The 20,920-nt window shown below is 42.6% G+C and overlaps 1 protein-coding gene across 9 annotated transcripts; it reads right to left on the bottom strand.

Annotated features, from left to right (window-relative positions):
- Positions 1–1,320: 1,320 nt before the first annotated feature.
- PDP1 (pyruvate dehydrogenase phosphatase catalytic subunit 1) lies at positions 1,321–10,606 on the bottom strand. Of its 9 annotated transcripts, none has more exons than XM_063817317.1 (4): positions 10,323–10,476; positions 9,458–9,492; positions 8,264–8,311; positions 1,321–5,386 (listed from the first exon to the last, which is right to left on the bottom strand). In XM_063817317.1, exons 3-4 carry the CDS (start codon positions 8,271–8,273, stop codon positions 3,729–3,731), a joined length of 1,668 nt encoding a protein of 555 aa, XP_063673387.1. In that variant the 5' UTR covers positions 8,274–8,311; positions 9,458–9,492; positions 10,323–10,476; the 3' UTR covers positions 1,321–3,728. The 9 variants fall into 9 exon arrangements, with proteins under 9 accessions (XP_063673387.1, XP_063673388.1, XP_016815173.1 ...); XM_063817318.1 differs by lacking the exon at positions 10,323–10,476 and adding an exon at positions 9,736–9,860; XM_016959684.3 differs by lacking the exons at positions 8,264–8,311; positions 9,458–9,492 and adding an exon at positions 6,039–6,175 and having other exon boundaries at positions 10,323–10,606.
- Positions 10,607–20,920: the final 10,314 nt, after the last annotated feature.

Here is a 20,920-nt window from a genome sequence, read left to right as displayed (position 1 = left end):
GAACTCAACAAACTTCTCAGTGGGAGAGGAACAGAGAGGCCAATAGCAAAGGGCCACACCTTAATCCCACTGAACTTTTCACCATGAAAAATTCCCACCATTTGTTTTAAGGGCATTAAGGGTCCTATCATCAAAGCTTTAACAGAAAACTTACCTGTAATCATTATTTGCAAAGTTAAAGCTACACCTTAACCAAACAGCATTTCTGAGAATTATTAATCTAAAAATTATCTTTAAAGGGGGGCAGGGGGAGACTGACAACATCCATCAATAGAGAATGGATAAATTGTGATACATTCAAACACTGGAATGCTACCCAGTAATAAGGAACAGACTATGAATACAATCAACAACATAAGTGAATCTCCAAAAACTGAGCAAAAGTAAAACATAAAAAGTACATATGTGGGCCAGGTGCAGTGGCTTACGCCTGTGATCCCAGTACTTTGGGAGGCTGATGTGGGCAGATCACTTGAGGTCAGGAGTTTGAGACCAGTCTGGCTAACATGGTGAAATCCCGTCTCCACCAAAAATACAAAAGTTAGCCAGGTGTGGTGGCACATGCTTGTAGTCCCAGCTACTTGGGAGGCTGAGGCAGGAGGATTGCTCAAACCCAGGAGGGGGAGGCTGCAGTGAGCCGAGATCATGCACTCCAGCCAGGGCGACAGAGCAAGACTGTCTGGAAAAAAAAAAAAAGTACATGTATGATTTATATAAATTTCTAGAAGCAAAATTATAGTGAGAGAAGTGGAATGATAGTTATGAGGGGAGGGATTAACTGGAAAGGGGCATAGGGAATTTTCTGAAGAAAAAGTTTTATATCTTTGTTGGGGTGTTACCAAATGTTACATCGCAAATTTTAAATCTGTGCATTTTGTTTAAATTATACCTCAATTTTGGCCAGGCGTGGTGGCTCACGCCTGTAATCCAAACACTTTGGGAGGCCGAGGCGGGTGGATCACAAGGTCAGGAGTTCAAGACCAGCCTGGCCAACATGGTGAAACCCCATCTCTACTAAAAATACAAAAATTAGCCAGGCGTGGTGGCCCGCACCTGTAGTCCCAGCTACTTGGGAGGCTGAGGCAGAAGAACTGCTTGAACCCAGGAGGCAGAGGCTGCAGTAAGATGAGATCGCACCACCGCACTCCAGCCTGGGTGACAGAGCGAGACTCCATCTCAAAAAAAAAAAAAAAAAAAAATTTTACCTCAATTTTTACAAATTTGAAGTACTATGTATCTACTGGGTCCTAAAATTAAATATAATCTACTATACATAGGAAGCATCTAATCAATCTTGTTATTAAAAACCAACACAGGACATTCAGAAAGCAGATATGAAGCTTTAATTCACCATAGGCATTTCTCCAACCATTCTGTACATTAAACTTTCATGTCTTCACACATATACATCTTTTATAAGACAGTTTTCTTACCAATATGGTACTCTGTACCATACCAACATTCCATTTAACTAGTTAAGGGTGTATTATATAACATGAACCACTGATTAAATATAAATACAGAAGTTGAATACATAGGTTAGAAAGTTTAAATTTTAAAAAAATTTAAGAAAGGCTAAATACCATGAAAGTTTACATGTATTCTTTAATTCTAGACACCGTATAACAGTGACAACCAATTACAATAAAATCACAATTGCTTTTAGATGACAGTACTTTCAGATTTCTAATACCCAATTACTTTCATTTCCACAATGTCAACTTCATGCTGCATTTTCATTTCTATAGAGCAGACAAGCTTCCAGACTGCAGACCAAGTTTCTTGTGTAATAATACTACTATCTTGATCATGACCACAGGAAACCAATTTTATATTCCCTGTACTATAGAGATGAGACATTATTTGGTGTATAATATGAAACTCTTCAGTGGTGGTGTTCAAGAATATTCAAATAGTAGCTGAAAATAGGGTTTGCTAGAGCAGTCCACATATTTCATTAAAAGAAAAATGCCCAGTCAAAACATTTAGAAATAAATATATAGTACAGCCTTTCCCTCTCCCAAATACTACCCAGGAAAAAAGTTCCAAGCTGACTTAAAAAAAAAAAACACACAAATAAAAACAAAAACACCTCAAAAAATAAACATTATATGATATTCTGAGCAGCAATCTTCCTGAGTCTATTTTCAATTGAAACAAATTCTGCAGCCAATAGTACACTGATTCAGTATCCACAGTCCAGAAGGAGTTCTTGAACATCTAGTTCATATCCCCAAAAAATGTGAAAAGACTCCTTAACACCCAAGTTATTACACAATGGGAAGCTGATATTGGCTTGTATTAAAATCCAGGTGAATATCAAACATAATCACAGCCTTAACAGTGATGCTAGAATAAGTGATGACAATATGTGCACAGCTGTATACAGATCACTATTAAACACAGGAACAAAATGCCACTTGATGCATATCAAATAGCTCCCAAAAAGCCAATTTGAATATATTTATTTCATTTACATTGATACAGTATTAGAAGGGACTGAATATAATTATGGAGACTGCTGCAAACATTTGATGCCACTAAGTGTTCTATTAAGCATCAGGCATGCACAGTAGTTACCTTTTAAAGTTTCTCATGTATATATCTTAACACATATATCTTAAGCTACAATATGTTTAAAGCATTTAGTCATTTTAAACCCAAATATTTTAATTGACCTATGTCTAAATGGAGAAAAACAGAAACTTCCTTCTGTCTCAATACCCGATGGCAATATTAAACCTTACTCCCCAAATTGATATTTAAACTTATTTATGTCATCTTTAAAATTCCAAAAATAATGAAAAGTCTTATCATTACTAAATAAGAAGTACGATTCCCCGGCAGCAGTCTACCCACCACACACTTACGGCATGCCAAGCCTTTGGGGATTACATAAGAGTGATGTGCTGGTGGCTACAGATGACAATAATTGAAGAGATCAGTCTCTTCTTTTTATTCTGGATCTCCTTATTTTAAACTAAAGCTTTTCATTAATACAAATAAAAAAATCTTTTTTTCTTTATTTAACTTCAATAGAAGAGTAGATAAAACTAAAAACCCTTATTGTCTCCAAGTGTGTGGCAAAATAGAAAATGTTTCAATTACATTAGGAAATCGGGTGGATAACGGAGTATAGTTATTCCACTTAAGAAGTATTCCAGTCAAATAATCACAAAAACAAATTCAGATTGCTTGGATCTTGGTCATTTATGGCTTGAAGAACTGGATTTGAAAACCACTTTAGGCTAAAATAAATGTATATGAATAATGCATAGACTGTGTATCTAGAAAATCATGCAATAAATATATGTTCTCATGTACACTGGAATCTCAGTGAAGAAAGGTGTGAACAGTACTGTTTCTTCACTTTAACCAAGAGACTACACACAGCAAGATACTTGCTTTTGGCCTATTCAAGATCTTATTTGCCAGGTCATCCTAATTTTCTCAGGTTGGTAAAAGAAGCCAATGTTTCAAGACACCTGTGATAAAGAAGTGACTTGCTTCAAGTGCAGGTGCCATGAAATCTGAGCTAGGCAGAACCAGACTCTCCTGACCCTGCCACCCTGCTGCAAAGTCAATTTGGAGTACCTGACTAGCTAGAGTATCAAAAGGGTAAATGCTTAGAATGACCAACTGGAAATGTTTATTATAGTAGTATCTTTTTAAAAAATCTGCCCTTTAAATGTATATCATTTGAGAATTGCCAGTGAAAGAGCCACTCACTATTCTCGGTTTTGATACGCCCCTACAACATGAGAATTGAACTGAACTACAATGATTGTAATGTCATCTCTGTACATTCGAGCAAGCTCTTCAGGAAGACTAAGCATTTTAGAGAGGCGCTCATGATCAACAGTCCCAAACTCGTTGTTGCCCACAGCGTGGCGAATGAGATGGGTTGCTGCGTTCTGATCCTCAAATACCGAGGACATTTTGGTTCTCCTTTCTGTTAAAAGGCCGTGCATCTGTCCCAGAGTCACCTTGTAGCCACCAACAGCTATTGGCTGTTGGTGATGCATGCCAGTTAGGTACTCACCCACAATCCTAACCACATCCTGCCTATGCATAGTCTCCCACAACCCATCAGTAGCCAACACCAGAAACTTATCCTGTGGCCTTAATCGGTGGTAAGTTACCTCTGGCTCAGCAGTGAGATAAGGAGGTGTGTGATAATTAGGAGGAATAAACTTGGTATATTCATTGTCATTCAACTGGTCTGGGCCAGATTCTATCACTCTCTTTTGAAGGTCAATGCTCCATTTGAACTTTACATCTCCAAATGCCCTAAATGGCATCAGCAAGCCAAGCAGCCGATCCTGTTTCACGACACTCTTGGCCTCACTCTTTGGATGTTCCAATTTCAGCCGTTCTAGTTCTCTTTCATTTTGAGCATTGTGGTCATTAGACAGCGTGACTGCTGACCATGAGCCGTCCTCTTCCTGCACACCCAGCATGGCTCTGCTATCGCCAGTATTGGCCACATGAAGGTCAACACCATCCACATGGGCCACACAAGCAGTGGCTCCAGAAAATGCCACTCGAAGCACCAGGTAGTTGAGAAAAGAATTAGGATCACCAACTTGCGCCTCCAAGGAGATGTCATTATCAAGCCTCTTGAAGGCATTAATTAGAGCCTCCTTAACATCAATATCAGTTGACTCACCAGTGTTGAGGTCTATAAGCTCTTGCCAGTAAGTCCTCAAGCTGTTAAAGTACAATTTGGATGCCTCCTTACTAAAGTAATCATTGGGGTGCTTGTGCCACTGGAGAATGGGTAGCAGTGCCCGGCCGCTCTCCACTGCATTTTCAATCTCTAGCAAAGTCTCATGGGGTAACAAAGACACAGCAATATAATAAAAGAGTCTTTCACTGACTGCCTGGGAACAAGCACAACCTGCATGGCCATCAAAAACCCCCAAAAGCATCCCTCTGGTCTGCAAGCAGGTTGCTGCACTTCTCCGGTCCTCAATGGGTGCATTTGCAGGCAGCTGATTGCTGTCAAATCCAAGGATAGAACTGACATTTTTGCCGTCAAATTCTGGCACTTTGAAACTGTATTCATTAGCTTTAAGGATGCTATTGACTTGTGGAGGTGTGAGGTAAAATTTCTGTGGTGTGGAAGCATATCTCCTTCCTTGGGTGTACTGCCACCAGCTCTCCTTTGGCCTGCAAAAGGTAGCATATGCTGGATGAGGTGTGTATCTCAGTTGACTCTGAGGAATGTACGATGAGGAACAACAGAGATGTTTGTGGTGGCAGTAACATGCAGTGCCATAGATCCTGCTCAGTTCACAGTTACGGATGAGAGGAAAAAACAGTTGAGTTGGTGCTGGCATGGCATCAGAGAACAGTGGCAGGCTGGAACTTCTGACTGGGATTCCTAGACAGCAAATTAGACAGATGTACACAAAGGAAAGAGTTACATTTCAGGATACTTAATCTAGCTTTGCCTTTATAACAAATATTAAGCAAGTCAATCTACATGTTAAGCCTTTGCTAGAAGGTACTACATTTTATACACACATCATGTACTATTTCTACAGGGTATATTCTGGCAGGCACAACTCCCAATCATTCGTGGAACCACGACTGAACTCCTGGCTCCTATACTCAAACTTCAATTTTCTCTTTTCTTTGTCGTCCTTTGTGCAGTACAAACTGTGCAGAATGTACAACAGATTTGGCTGGGGAAAGCTGAGGAGATAAAGGTTATATAACATTATGCAGTAGCCGTCTACCTGACCAATCATCCTTCTCCCTCCCTATTCTTAAAAAATGCCTTGAAATCTCCCATTTTACACAGGGACTTCTTCCATTTATGAAGACCCTTTACATAGACCTGTGGTCAATTTTTGGCATGATTACACATGGCTATGACCAAAAATGTTAAAAGGCAGCCAAACACATGTGTATTTATGAATTATGTGTACATCATATACATATATGACTACAGTAATATGCATTGTAACATATATAGAAAAATTTCTACGTAATTAAATAAAAAAAGAAATTCCAGTATTTCTCTCCTGTACCCCAGTAGATGGTCTTGCAAAACTTGCTTCTCTAGTCCACTGTGGTAATTTGCCAGGCTAACGGGCATAGGTCTGCCACCAACTCCCAAATAATCTTGGAAAAGTCAGCTCACATCTTTGAGTCTCACTCTTCTAACCTGTAAAGGAACATCAACAGAGCAGATGCTATCTAAGGCTCTTCTAGGATTCATGCCTTTATGCTTATGGAAGTGAGGTTTTTAAATAAAATTCAGGTTTCATTTATTCACTGTTGAATTCTACCGTGCCCTTCATGATTTAAAAAAAAAAAAAAAGTTTAAGTATTGCAGTAGCTCTAAAGCTTTGTTAGTAACATAAATGGTTTCAGTCCTAGAACTTAATTTACCTACTAACAATGTTTCCTGCTTAGCAGCTATAAGGAAAACCCATAGAAGTATTTTCATCTACTATGGATCCAAAGTAGAATTAATCCCTAGAGAAATGTTTTCTTGGATATGGTAATCACTCTGATTTGATCATTACACAATGTCTACCAATATATACATGCACTGAAACATCACATTGTACCCCATAAATATATAATATTATGTGTCAATTGTAAATTAAAAATAAATTTTAAAAGACCAAAAATGTTTTCTCTCACATTTAAAAAAAAAAAAAAAAAAGGTATTTACTTGCTCCAGGGAAGCAGTATAGTCAAATAATAGTCTAAGGTTTGGATTGAAAAGGTACAGCAATATAATTACAAACTTAAAAAAAATCCTATCACTCACTATATGCGCTGAAAATAATTTCTGGGCATTTATTTGGGAAATTTAATGAATATATCATTAATCTAGATAATTTGGGCAAGAAAAAAATCCCTCTTCTTCCTCAATAACATATATTTTCCCTGAATTCTTGAGATACTGCTTCAAAATAGTCATTTGTACTATAAAGAAACACTTTGGAAATACTTTAAATAAACAAATGCAATAAACAAAAAGGAACACAGAAAATAAAACCATCTGAGTTAATAGCAACTATTCCTTCCCACGGCTAAACAAATATCATAGCAAGTGTCAGCCATATATTATTTTCATGTACCTTTTTTGAAGAATAATTTGAGAAAAAGTAATAAATTGGGGTAGAGGGAAGCAAAGAAAACTAAACACTGAATAATCACTGATTCTTGTTTGTTTCTGTAATAAGCACTGCATAAGCCAGCCACACAGATTCTCTTCTGCAAGTAGTAGAAAGTACCATCATTTTAACTGCACTATCTAAGAAGGGATTTGTTTACGAAAATGAAGACAAGATCAGGCAATAGAAAGTAATGGCTAAAATTTTGGAAATAAGAATCCGTAACTAAAAAAGCATTCTGAAATGCACTAATGAAAAACAGAAATTCCAGAAAAACGGGAATCCATCAGGAGTAACCATTTAAATAAAAGCAATTCAAACTGAATACCTGAAAGTCATCCAGAGGTTAAGTGTACATGACTGAGCCAGATGATGTGCTCAAATGTTGGGCCACATGACAGTGGCTTCCATACTTAAACCATATCTCTTTTTAGGTCTGCATGCAGAAAGCATATCAACTCATTTTGTGCTTTGAATAAAGGTTTTCTATCATTAAAAATGTAAACTAATGTAATCTTAATGAATTTTTCTTCATAATTTTATGACTGCATTTGCTCTTTCTTTAAAACGTAAGAATCTTACAGAAAAAAACAATGAAAATGTGCCTGTATGGAACGTAAATTGACTCAAAATACTATTTGTGTGGGGGGGAGGGAGGGTTGATAGATGCATAACAGGGTTTGATTGTTTAATTAAGGAATAACAAGTCCTGGAAACCTGCACTTTCCTTAAATTCCTTTGCTTCGACATTTTTTTGCGGGGGGGGGGGGAGGGAGGGCAGCGGGGGGAGGAATTTTGCTCTTGTTGCCCAGGCTGAAGTGCAATGGCGTGATCTCAGCTCATCGCAACCTCCGCCTCCCGGGTTCAAGCGATTCTCCTGCCCGGCTAATTCTGTATTTTCAGTAGAGATGGGGTTTCACCATGTTGGTCAGGTTGGTCTCGAACTCCTGACCTCAGGCCATCCACCCGCCTCAGCCTCCCAAAGTGCTGGGATTACAGGCATGAGCCACTGCACCCGGCTTGGTTTGACATCTTTTCTACTTTTGTAATTGACTGCAAAATGAATGAAATCTAGTGACAAAAAGCTAATGATTGACACAGCAGGTGCTTTTAACAATACTTACGTTCAAACATCAAATTCTCCACTACATTTTTCCTTCAAGGCAAAAATTCTTGAGATTAAAAACAAAAAATGAGAGAGTGAATTTTATTGACTCTTTCAGTTATGCAGAGGCTTAGTACATGGACTGAGATTATATCCTAATGCCCCAACTTCCAACATGCCTTCAAAAGACAAAATTCCTAGGGAAGTTGGAATTTATGAAAACTGTGCTGTAATTAATGAGCGTTCTATCCGCATCGGTACAAGTGATACATTCTCTCCATCAGATCAGATACCCTTGGGAGTCAAAGTACTTTCAAATGCTTTCATAAATAAGTTAGCAATGAAAAACTCTTAATATCCTTCAGATTATCCACTGATTCAACAACAAGAAAACACTCTACATCATAACTTTTGCTGACAAGCTTGTTAAATTAGTGTAGAAGGCTCTTGATCAGGCAATAAGAACAGCATCCAGGTACAACTGTTGGTAAAACAGAGCAGTGTCAAATTTGCAAGTTATTCTTGATCACAATTTTCACGGAAAAGTTCCTATTCCATGATCTAGACTCAGCCACGTTGTATGCAGCATCTTCATCCCAGGCAGATTTGGCTGATTTTGCCATTGACTAATAAAGAAAGATGCACTGCAACCAGAAACAGGAAAGAGAGCCGTCCATTCTTACTGATGTGCTTAGCAGAGCCTGTGCCAAGACATTTTTTCCACTCCATCAACAGACCCACGGACCAAATTAATTAGCAAATGCTATTAAGGCACCGACTCCAGAGCCCTTTAGCTTTGCAAAGCTTCTGATGTAAATGAAAAAGAAAAGCTATGCTAATCATTTAATGTGTCGGAACCCCAGTTTATGTAATCCGATTGCATTAAACACTCTACATAAAGACCATCCGCGATTTTTCAACATTTTTCTGGAAATGCCTAGCCATTTCACAGCTCCTGCTATCTTTTTACATAAATGAAGAAAGATACGAAGCACCACATGCCAGTATTTTTTTGATTAGTTTCCTTTGTCGCTACCTGAAAAACTGCACTCACAAAGACATCAAAGCTATCTCAATCCAAGACGCCTTTGTCCCTTTTTCCAATCTATCTCATCCCTTAATACCATGCTGATCCATCTAAAACCATCCATACACAAAAATCTGTCACCATCCTTCCTGGGTACCCAACGCAGGTAGTTAAGTGAATACCTACCAATTCGTCTGGGCCCGGGACACACACACATTCTCCTGTCATCACAACACGGAGCCGACAACATCCACAACCCGCGCGGGCAGCAGCAGCGACAGCAGCACCGGCCCATTGAAAGCAAGGCAGAGATGCTCATTAGAGGAGGCGGCGGCGGGGAGGCGGGAGCGGAGGAGGGGCGAGGTCTCGCTCCAGCCCGGTGAATGGGCTGGGAGGTGGGGGGAAGAGGATGGAGGAGGGATAAAGGGGTGGAGAGAACAAGGAAGCCAACCAAACCAACCCACCCCGCCGGGGAGGCAGAGCCACAGCCCAAGGCAGCGGGGCCCAGGCGCGAGCAGGGGTGCGCCCCGAGGGCCAGCCCCTCCATCCAGCCGGGGCGCGAAGCCCATGGACTGCAGCCCCGCCCGCTGCCCGCCCCGCCCTGCCCGGCCCGGCCCCGCCCCACGGGTGCCCGTTTCAGTCCAGACGAACAGGGGCCGGCCGGTGTCAGGCTGCCAGCTGGGCCAGCCCTGACCCGGGGTGCGTCAGGGAGACCCTCAGGCAGTGCCGCAGCCCTACAGCCTCCCTGGAGCTCACTCTGCCGCCGGCCCCGCGGCGCCCTTCGTGTTGACAGCTGGAGCGCAGGGGCCGAAAGACGCTAGGGCTGCACGGCGCCCCCGCCCCCGCCCCCAGCCCCCCGACGGCCCCCAGCGCCGCCACGCCCGCCCCACAGCCCCGACGCCCGGCGCGCACCTGGCGCTCCAGGGCTCGTCCCGCCCTCCGCACGCCCGCGGCCGCCGATCCGCGAGCACGCCCGGCGCCCCCTCACAACTTTGGACGGGTGGAGGATCCCGGACGGGGCGGCTCGTGGCAGGGAGTAGGGCATACGAACCGGGCACGGCAGGAGACCAAACGATTCTTCCCGACGAGGCGGGGGCGACAACGACGCCACCGCTCGGCGCTCTTTCCACGCAGCCCCGTGCAGCTCCCGGAGCGCGAGCCCTCACCCCCGGCCTGCCCACTCTGCTCCCCTACCGTGCGGGGCCGCCACCCTGCCCCGCCCCGCCCGCACGTTCGGGCCGGAGTGCTTCCCGCCTGCCGATTGGCTGCGCAGTGACGAGTGGGAGGGGAGGCGGAGAGGGCTGCGGCCGGGGGTGGGGCGGGGGCGGAAGAGGAGCGCGCTCCCCGCCAGCTTTGTGACGTCACGGGGGTCAGACAATCCCTTCCATTCGGCGCGAGCCGCCCATTGGTTCCCCGGGCCCGCCTCACGTGACCGCCCCCCGCGGCCCCCCCCCCCCCCCACCAGCGAGTGGAAGGTGTGGCTGCGCGGCGCTAGGGAGCGGTGGTCCGTGGAGCTCGGCGGCGTTGGCTGAGCCGGCTGCGGGGTCGGGAGAGGGGGGGCGCCTGGGCCGGCTCCAATGCCTTCGCGTGCGTGGGGCCCGAGGAACGGGCTGCTCCCCTGCCGTGCAGGCTTCCTCGAATCTCTGGCACCTCTGCGGGGATGCGGTGGTGTGGGTGGCCGGCCCAGCGGCCAAGCCTCCCCTGCGCCTCGCGGTTGGGTGCGGGCTTCCCAGGGTAGGCTGCGGGAGCGGCTCCCAGCCTCACGGGAACCTCAACTCCCTGCGGCTCACCCCAGCCTGCGGTACAAGGCGTAGCAAAGAACCTCGAGAGTAGCTGTTGCTTCGTTCGTTTGATACGTTGCAGATTTTAGGAGCATTAACGCCCATCATGTTTTCTATCGCCCCAGGGAGAGGAAGAGGGTGTAGACAGCAGCAAGAGGGAGTTGTGATGAGGGAATTCTCTCTGTAGCGTAGATGTGTGCTCACGTTCTCTGAGGAGTTTTGAAATCAGTATTGTTTCCGTTGCCCTGAATGGTTACAAGGAGAGAACACTGGACTTGGAGTCAGAAAACTTTCATCCAAGTCATTCCCTGCTCTAAGTCCCATTTCTGTTCCATGAGATTGTTTCCACCTCAGATGAGATTAGACTTAAGGTGGCATTGGTATTGGCTGTGGTAAAACGAGATATCTTCGAGGGCTCTTCAGTGACTTACACCCATACATCCCTTTTATGGGATAGTGGCTTCTGAAAGCTTCCTTGGCAATGGCAGATAGAGCATTGCACTTATCTTCCCTAGTGTTCACCAATAAGTTGACTTTGATTTATTACACATAACTTCTTACTAGCCAGTCAGGTTCACAAAATGATGTGGAGTGAATTTCTTTTTATGTAATAAAAAACGTTATATACCCAAACTGGTCCTTTATAACTCCTGGATCTTTCAAGTTGCTGTATTCTCTGTTCTCTAAATAAACTAGAGGAGACTCTTTTTGCCCATCCCCAGGTTGCCCATGGAACTTTTGTGGCTAGTCTGTCTGGCCTTCATCCGAGTTTTTACAGGTCCATCTGCCTCCCTTCATCCTCTCCTTTTTGCTTCTCAAATGGGCTTCCCATAAATTGCAAATATTCTCCACTACTCTTCCTGTCATTTAATTTAAGTATCTGGTTTCTTCTTCATAGATGCATAGGATGGTGTAGCCTAGTGATTAAGAGTGCAGCTGGAGCCAAGCTGGCTGGGTTCCATTCCCAGCTCTGCAGCTTTCTGTGTGGTCATGGGCAACTCTGCATGCCTCATTCTCTCACATGTAAGATAAAAATGTAAAAAGTAATAGCAGGGCTGTATTAAGAGAGTTGACATATATAGCTTGCTAAGAAAGTACATAGCATGTAGTGTTATATAAGTGTTAGCTATTCTTGATATTATCGACATGTCCAGGTCAGTGTTTTAGATTAAGAACTCCTAGCAAGTAGGAGACCCAGGCCCCCAAGTGCATTATATTCTATAGTTAGGTACTAATAAGTTATTAATAGAATGGAGAATCTTTGAACCTTAGAATATCAGTTTAAATTCATTTATATGGAGGATCTCTGCCTCTTAACCCTTACTTTGTGGACATAGAGACCACTTAACTGAAGCTGTGAGTAAAATTTTAAGAGTTTCTGCTTTATGACCCAGAAATGAAGTACATACTAGACTTCTCTGTTGTCTTATCAACTTTTTCCTGGCCAGGCTTGGTGGGCTCCTGCCTGTAATCCCAGCACTTTGGGAGGCCGGGGCGGAAGAATTGCTTGAGCCCAGAGACCAGCCTGAGCAACATAGACCTCATCTCTACAAAGAATCTAAAAAGCAATTAGCTGGGTGTGGTGGCACGTGCCTATAGTCTCTGCTACTCAGGAGGCTTGCTTGATCCCAGGAAGCTGAGGCTGCTGTAAGCAGTGATGCATCACTGCACTCCAGCCTAGGCGAGTAAGCAAGTTCCCGTCTCAAAAAAAACAAAAAGCTTTTTTTTTAATGGTTGTGAAATGGAGTAGTAAGAATCCAACATCCAGGCCAGGTGCGGTGGCTCACACCTGTAATCCCAGCACTTTGGGAGGCCAAGACAGGTGGATTGCTTGAGGACAGGAGTTTGAGACCAGCCTGGCCAACATGGTGAAACCCTATCTCTACTAAAAATACAAAAAATTAGCCGGGTATGGTGGTGGGCATCTGTAATCCCAGCTACTTGGGAGGCTGAGGCAGGAGAATTGCTTGAATCTGGGAGGTGGAGGTTGCAGTGAGCTGAGATTGCAGCACTGCACTCCAGCCTGGGCAACAGAGTGAGACTCTGTCTCCAAAAAAAAAAAAACAGAGTCCAACATCCATATCAAATGACCTCTTCAAAGCTGTTACCTTAGTAGCAACCCTTATTCCACACTGACATTGCCATTATTCAGAGCACTTTTAAAACTCCCTTTTCAAATTGTTTTCAGATCTGCACAGGAAACTCCAACTTGTTTTACTATAACCAACACTTTGGTTTTATACCAGAATAGTATTGATTCCCATCTTATTCTTCTTAGTTCTGAATGACCTGGATATTTCTAAAAATAACACCCACTCTCAAAAAAACTGGTATTTGCCACCACTAAATATAGTCAGAAGAATTTTGACATAAGTATTGAATGCCAAGGTGTTTTTGAAATCAGAATAAAGCCTTCCTAAAGTGATGGCTTTGAAATAATCTCATTTACAGGTATAAGTTTTGTCCTCTGGTTGTAAAGTTGAATGGTTCAGTGAGAGGTATATTATAAATAAACTACCCTTCTGCAGAGGTACCAACTGCTGGTACAACTGGAGGAGATTCTTTAGTATCTCAACCTTGATTCTCCTCTGGCCTGGCTTTGTTCCTGTTTCTAGATGGAGCTCCATTTAGCCACCCACTGGGCTTGCTTCAAAAGTGCTGTTTGTTATCACATGGCCAACTGGCCAGGGCCAGAACAGGTCCTTGGGTTTACTGCGTTGACCCCAGACTGTTTTAGCCACCAGAGCACTTGTTGATACTTCAACATTGGAAAGTGTTGGAAAGCAGCACTGAAACAACCCAGGAACGTTGTTGAGAAGGTAGGGAAGGAGACAGGAAGGGGCTTCAAAAATAGTATGGTACTAAGAAAGCACTGTGCAAAATCACCTGTTTACACAAATGCTTTCTGTGATAAACAAAAATGCAATGACATTTCCTGAATATGAACCTTAACATTTAGTCATCCATTTGCCCTAGGACGGATTTGAAAATGAGCAATGCTTGATCAGATTGGCCTGATGTTCTTGGGGGCAGGTGATAAGACCCTTAGACCCTTAGACCCTTAGGCCCTTAGGGGTATTGGAGGTTAGCTTTGGCAACATGGAGATGATCCAGCAGTCTCAGTGGTGCCAGCCAAGAAGCTTAAAATAGACCTGCATGTGGGTCTGAGATATCCTCACCCTGATGGTTACTGATTTACTGTGGCCTTTGCCAAAATCAGCAGTCACAGGGGAAAGAGGCTGGTTTACCATACTCCTCTAGCACCTGTTTCCCTACAGGTCTTGGCTAGGAAATCAGCAAGAAATTGCCAAGTAACTAAAGAATGGCTACCTGTTTTATTACCATGTCAGTGTCGGGAGTTCCTTCTTTGAAATTAAGTTGTTTGGAGTTAGCAGTGAGATTGACGAATCATCTATACAAAAGAAACAACATGTACTGTAGTTCATCTCCTTTGGACCAGAGACTGTTCTAGATGCTTTCACATTTGTCTGATTTTATATTTGAAAAGGAATCCATTCTCATCAGAATTCATGAGACAATAGAATGTTCAAGGGGGGAAAAGCTTTATTCTCTTACAAAATGAGGGACCAAAGGCTCTTGGCTGGCAGGCAGTAAGTTTCTGTGTACTAATTGAACATGACACAGAATACAAAAAGTAGGTGTCTGGGGTTGCGTAATGATAGAATTCAAGTGCTTTACCAAGAGTATTGCATGCCTGTGGACCTGAGATTGGCACATACTTCAAAAATTCCTGTTAGGCTATCTTCAAATACTAAAGATGACATGTATGGGCAAGAGGGGAGAGATGAAAGGGGAGGTAGGTGTTGGTGTTAGTATCTGGCCATCAGGCAATTTGGCAAGATTAATTTTTTATTCAGTATAATTCTGTAGGTGGATTCCCCAAAGCACAGAGGGTATGAGGTGGAGGACAGGCTTCCGGGGAACTGAGACATTGGGGTGTGTCTAGAGCACTTCCTACAATAGGTGCCAGTCATGGCTGCCCCGAAGCAGGTCCTGCCAATCTACAGACTTCAGTAGGAGTCCCCAAGCTGTGAACTCAAAAATAGTAGTGGCTGATTTGCATACTTTTTAAAAGCTATAATTCTTTGCGTATCTGAACTACTTAGAGTATAAGTTTTTCAAGAACAGGGAACATGTCTTTTTACCCACCAATACAAACCCATGGCCTGGCATATAGTGAAAACTAACAGGTAGCAGATGCTTCCTTTCTACCATTCTCTATTCTAAGTGCACTGACTCCTTATGAGGCAGGCATTTTTCTTATATCCATTTCACAGGAGAGGAAACTGAATCTCAATGAGGGTAATTTGCCCTAGGATCACATAAGTAAGAAGTTGTGGAGCCATCTACTCCAGAGCTTGACACTAAGGCACTATGTTATAGTATAGTGATCACTACACGTAATAGGAGCTCAATGATGAATAAATGGACTTGTTTTAAATGAAGGAAAAGAAAATGACATGTTTCAACGGGTGAATGAAAATACTTCATGAATGAATAAATGAATATGTCACCTTTTATTATATTCCTTAGGTTTCAAAAGGGCTTATGTCAGGATTAGGATTTAATTAATTCTAGCTTTGTGAAAACTAAAGAAAGTTTTACGTTTTCATTATGGGTTTGAGGGCAAACTGCATCCTTATAACTGGAGAATTTCCACCCATGCTTATTGTGTCTATAACCAGCAGTAAAGTTTGCACAGCTAAGTGTATCACCACTGAATAGCCACTCTTGTTAGAGAGCTGCAGGGTTTGAATATAGTTTATCAGGAGAACCAATCATACCTTATAAAAGCATATTTTCCTTAGAAAACAGATACTGTATTTGTAGGTGAATACCTACTGTATTCAACTCACATTCTAATATAACTATAGTTGATAATATGATTTGAAGTGAACAATTTGATTTGTTAAAAGCAGTAAGTTAATATTCAGTTCAAAATGTTACTTTTATGTTTAAGCAGTATCAACTGGAGAGAGAAAAGTTTAAGGAGAGAAAAAAAGCAATGAATTAAAGAGGAACAATAGATATTGAATTATACATCTAGTTTCTGCCAGAAACGATGGGCTCTGGGATTCTAATCAGAACATTCAGAGAAATACTCAGGTGCAATATCTGCATTTTGATTTTATCCCTCTTTAAGGCATACTGGTTTTGTGGAATGAGTATGAGTTGGAGTCAGAGACACTTGAGTTCAAACCCTACCTCTGCTTCTTATTTTCTGGGTTTATCCTTCAAAATTTACCCAATAACTTCAACTTTTAAAAAAATCTAACATGTGTTGTAAGGATTAGGAATTAGCCAAATGATAACTGGCAAATAACGCCAAATGTTAGTACTTAAAAATGAATTTCCTATTGCTGCTGTAACAAATGACCACAAATTCAGTTGCTTAAAATAACACACATATTATCTTTCAGTTCTGAAGGTCAGAAGTCTGAAATGGGTCTCACTGGGCTCAAATCAAGGCATCAGCAGGGCTGTGCTTCCTTCTGGGGGCTCTAAGGGAGAATCCATTTTCTTTCCTTTCTCAGCTTTGAGAAGCTGCCCACATTCTTTGGCTCATAACTCCTTTCTCCATCTTCAATGTTGGCAGAGTAGCACCTTCCAGCCACTCTCTGACTTTGACTTCCTCCTCTGTCTTCATTTTAAAAAGATCCTGATGATTACATTGGGTACACGATGATAATTGAGAATAATCTCTTTATTTTAAAATCAGCTAACTAGCAACCTTAATTCCATGTGCAACCTTAATTCTCCTTTGCCATGTAACATAGCATATTCACAGGTTCTGGGATTATGATGTGGACATCTTTTTTTGGGAGAGAGGGAGCATTATTCTGCATACTGTGGCATTTTTCTCCCTTAACACTCATGTATTTATTAATATATTTATTAAAGGAAAATGAATAATAAATATTTTTATCCTCAAGAAACTTAATATTTAGGTGGAGAGCTTAAATATATGCAAAAGACATTAACCAACAGTACAAGGCAGCAAGCAACAAGCTCCAATATGAGCCATTCAAATTTGTGTCACAGGCTGGACCTGGTGGCTCATGCCTGTAATCCCAGCACTTTGAGAGGCCAAGGTGGGAGGATTGCTTGAGCCTAGGAGTTCAAGACCAGCCTACGCAACATACTGAGACTTTGTCTCTACAACAAAATTTTAAAAATTAGCCAGGCAAGGTGGCACACATCTGTAGTCTCCGTTACTTGGGAGGCAGAGGTGGAAGGATCACTTGAGCTCAGGGGCTCGAGGCTACAGTGAGCTGTGATTGTGCCAGTGCACTCCAAAACAAAAAGAAAAAAAAAAAACCAACAACAAATTTTTGCTACAGGATTTTAGAGATCACTTAGGTGTGTGAGAGAGGGAAAAAAGAGTCACTAGAAATTTTGATTGTCTAAAAGCAGCAATGTAATGAGAATGCCCCCTTCCCTCTTCAAAACCTAAATGTGATTTTAGGTTGAGTTAGGAACAAAGGAGGTGATAGACTCCCTCCATTCTGCCTTGTTGAGTCCCCACCAAACTTTGAAGGGCATAAAAAATCTACAGTGTAGCAAGAGGAGGGCTACCAGCAGGATAAAAAGTTTAGAATCAGAACATATGAGAAGTTTGGAGATATTCATGGCATGCTCTTCAAATACTTTAATGATAGTCATATGAAAAGACAGCTAGCTTTGTCTTTGAAAACACCAGAGTTTGAAAAAACTAGGCCAGGTGCGGTGGCTCAACACCTGTAATCCTGGCACTTTGGAAGGCTGAGGCAAACGGATCACTTGAGGTCATGAGTTCGAGACCAACCTGGCCAACATGGCAAAACCCCATCTCTACCAAAAATACAAAAATTAGCCAGGTGTGGTGGTGTGTACCTGTAATCCCAGCTACTTAGGAGGCTGAGGCATGAGAATCGCTTGAACCTGAGAGGCAGTGGTTGTAGTGAGCTGAGATCGGCCACTGCACTGTAGCCTGGGCAAAAGAGTAAGACTCTTTCTCAAAAAACAACAACAACAAAACGGCAAGGCGTGGTGGTTCACGCCTATAATCCCAGCACTTTGGGAGGCCAAGGCAGGTGGATCACCTGAGGTCGGGAGTTTGAGACCAGCCTGACCAACATGGAGAAACACTGCCTCTAATAAAAATACAAAATTAGCTAGGCATGATGGCCCATGCCTGTAATCCCAGCTACTAGAGAGGTTGAGGCAGGAGAATTGCTTGAACCTGAGAAGCGGAGATTGCGGTGAGCTGAGATCGCACTGATGCACTCCAGCCTGGGCAACACGAGCGAAACTCCATCTCAAAAAAAAAAAAGGAAAACAAAAAAGAAAAAGTTAGAATTAAGTGTGTGGAAGTTAGATTTAAACTCAATACGATAACTTTAAAGTGGTTACAGTTTTCTGAAAATGAATGAGTTACCCCTTGAGACAATGAGTTTCCTGTTACTGGAGGTATTCAAATAGACTGTTGTTGTGGGAAGTCAGGGACCCCGAACGGAGGGACCGGCTGAAGCCGTGGCAGAAGTACATAAATTGTGAAGATTTCGTGGACATTTAGTAGTTCCCCAAATTAATACTTTTATAATTTCTTACTCCTGTCTTTACTGCAATCTCTGAACATAAATTGTGAGGATTTCATGGACATTTATCACTTTCCTAATCAATATTCTTGTGATTTCCTATGCCTGTCTTTACTTTAATCTCTTAATCCCGTCATCGTAAACTGAGGATGTATGTCACCTCAGGACCCTGTGATGATTGCATTAACTGCACAGATTGTTCATAAAACATGTGTGTTTAAACAATATGAAATCTGGGCACCTTGAAAAAAGAACAGGATAACAGTGATGTTCAGGGAACAAGGGAGATAACCATTAGGTCTGGCTGCCTGAGAGCCGGGCGGAACAGAGCCAAATTTCTCTTCTTTCAAAAGCAAATAGGAGAAATATCGCTGAATTGTTTTTCTCAGCAAGCAACGGCCCTGAGAAAGAGAATGCATTCTCAGGGGTAGGTCTCTAAAATGGCCGCTCTGGGAATGTCTGTCTTTACGATTGCAGATAAGGGATGAAATAAGCCCCGGTCTCCCGTAGCACTTCCAGGCCTATTAGGACGATGAAATTCCCGCCTAATAAATTTTGGTCAGACTGGTTGTCTGCTCTCAAACCCTGTCTCCTGATAAGATTTATCAATGACAACGCGTGCCCAGTGGTACATGAAACTTCATTAGCATTTTTAATTTCACCCTGGTCCTGTGATCTCCCCCTGCCTCCATTCGCCTTGTGATATTTTATTGCCTTGTGAAGCATGCGATCGCTGTGACCCACACCCTATCCATACACTCCCTCCCCTTTGAAAATCACTAATAAAAACTTGCTGATTTTGTGGCTTGGGGGGCATCACAGAACCTGCCGACATGTGATGTCTCCCCTGGACACCCAGCTTTAAAATTTCTCTCTTTTGTACTCTTTCCCTTTATTTCTCAGACCAGCTGACACTTAGGGAAATAGAAAAGAACCTATGTTGAATTATTGGGGGTGATTCTGCCAATAGAATGTAGACAACAAATGACAAAGAATGTGCTCTCAAAGCACTTTGTTTGTGTCTTGAACTTTATACTCACATTATCATCATTTGCAGGCCAGTCTCCCTATATAGATGTGACCTCTTCCTAGGCTGAATCTATCATATATGTTTTTAACTTGGCTTAGGAGGTAGCTAACAAATGTTGGCTAGGTAAATGGATGATGCGTGGGTGAGGTCGAGAGTTGGAGAGAGTGACCATCAGAGTCCCTCCAACTCTGGGACTCTCAATTCTCTGAGCTGGGATCTGAGCTAGGTGTAGTGAATTTAATTGAGATCCAGAAAGGGGGTGAGGGTGATGGCGCATTCTAGGTGGGAACCACAGTTCAGAAAGGCCAAGAGGAGAGCAAATCTGAGTCAAGGAGCTATGTTGGGTGAAGAGTGGGAATTAAGAGTTGGGCAGAGTCTGGGTCTTGATTCTTGAAGGTCTTTAATTTCAAGGATGTTGGACTTCCTCATTCTGCAGTTGGGATGCAGATTGACACTTGACTGAATTGTGATCAAAGAAGAGAAAATTGCCCTGACAATGATATGCATTATAGCTGATTGGCAATAACTGGAAGTGACTGCCTAAACGTGGGTGTAAAGAGTTAAAATGCAGAGCTAGACGATGGCAGCAAGGATGTAAAGGAGGGAACAGATAGGAAGATGTGTTGCTAAAAAATCAGGACTTGTTGGCGAGGTAAATGAGAAAGGGTGAAAAGGGGGAAGGTATCAAAGAGGCCCAAAGCTTTGTGCATGGGTGGCCATGAGGATGGACATGTATGTCAAACTTTCTTATTGAGATGGAAGTAATATGGAAAAATATTCAAAATATCCAGGATTTTTCCCAAACTGTTTCCATTAAGTTCATGGCTGAAGTGGGCTGTTTTGAATATGTATGAGGATAGAAAGTCAAGAGTATTGCTGAGCGCAGTGGCTCACACCTGTAATCCCAGCACTTTGGGAGGCCAAGGCGGGCGGATCACAAGGTCAGGAGATCAAGATCATCCTGGCTAACACGGTGAAACCCCATCTCTACTAAAAATACAAAAATATTAACCAGGCGTGGTGGCAGGTGCCTGTAATCCCAGCTACTCGGGAGGCTGAGGCAGGAGAATGGCGTGAACCCAGGAGGCAGAGCTTGCAGTGAGCTGAGATCACGCCACTGCACTCCAGCCTGGGTGACAGAGTGAGACTCTGTCTCAAAAAAAAAAGTCAAGAGCATTAGCCTGTGAAGGGCAAACATTTTTAAGAGGTGAGCTGTTACACTGGCAAAACCTGATACCAA

The sequence above is a fragment of the Pan troglodytes genome, chromosome 7, assembly GCF_028858775.2.
Source record: "Pan troglodytes isolate AG18354 chromosome 7, NHGRI_mPanTro3-v2.0_pri, whole genome shotgun sequence".
NCBI classification, from domain to species: Eukaryota; Metazoa; Chordata; class Mammalia; order Primates; family Hominidae; genus Pan; species Pan troglodytes.
This window is presented reverse-complemented; position numbering and strand designations above follow the sequence as displayed.

What these genes read in the sequence shown, in the direction of transcription:
- PDP1 (XM_016959683.4), bottom strand. Translation starts at nt 9,818, where the DNA reads ATGGAGGGGCTGGCCCTCGGGGCGCACCCCTGCTCGCGCCTGGGCCCC. An exon ending in TCCCGGGCCCAGACGAATTG is followed by an intron (nt 5,387 to 9,457) that starts GTAGGTATTCAC and finishes TTTGCTGTCTAG; the next exon opens with GAATCCCAGTCAGAAGTTCC.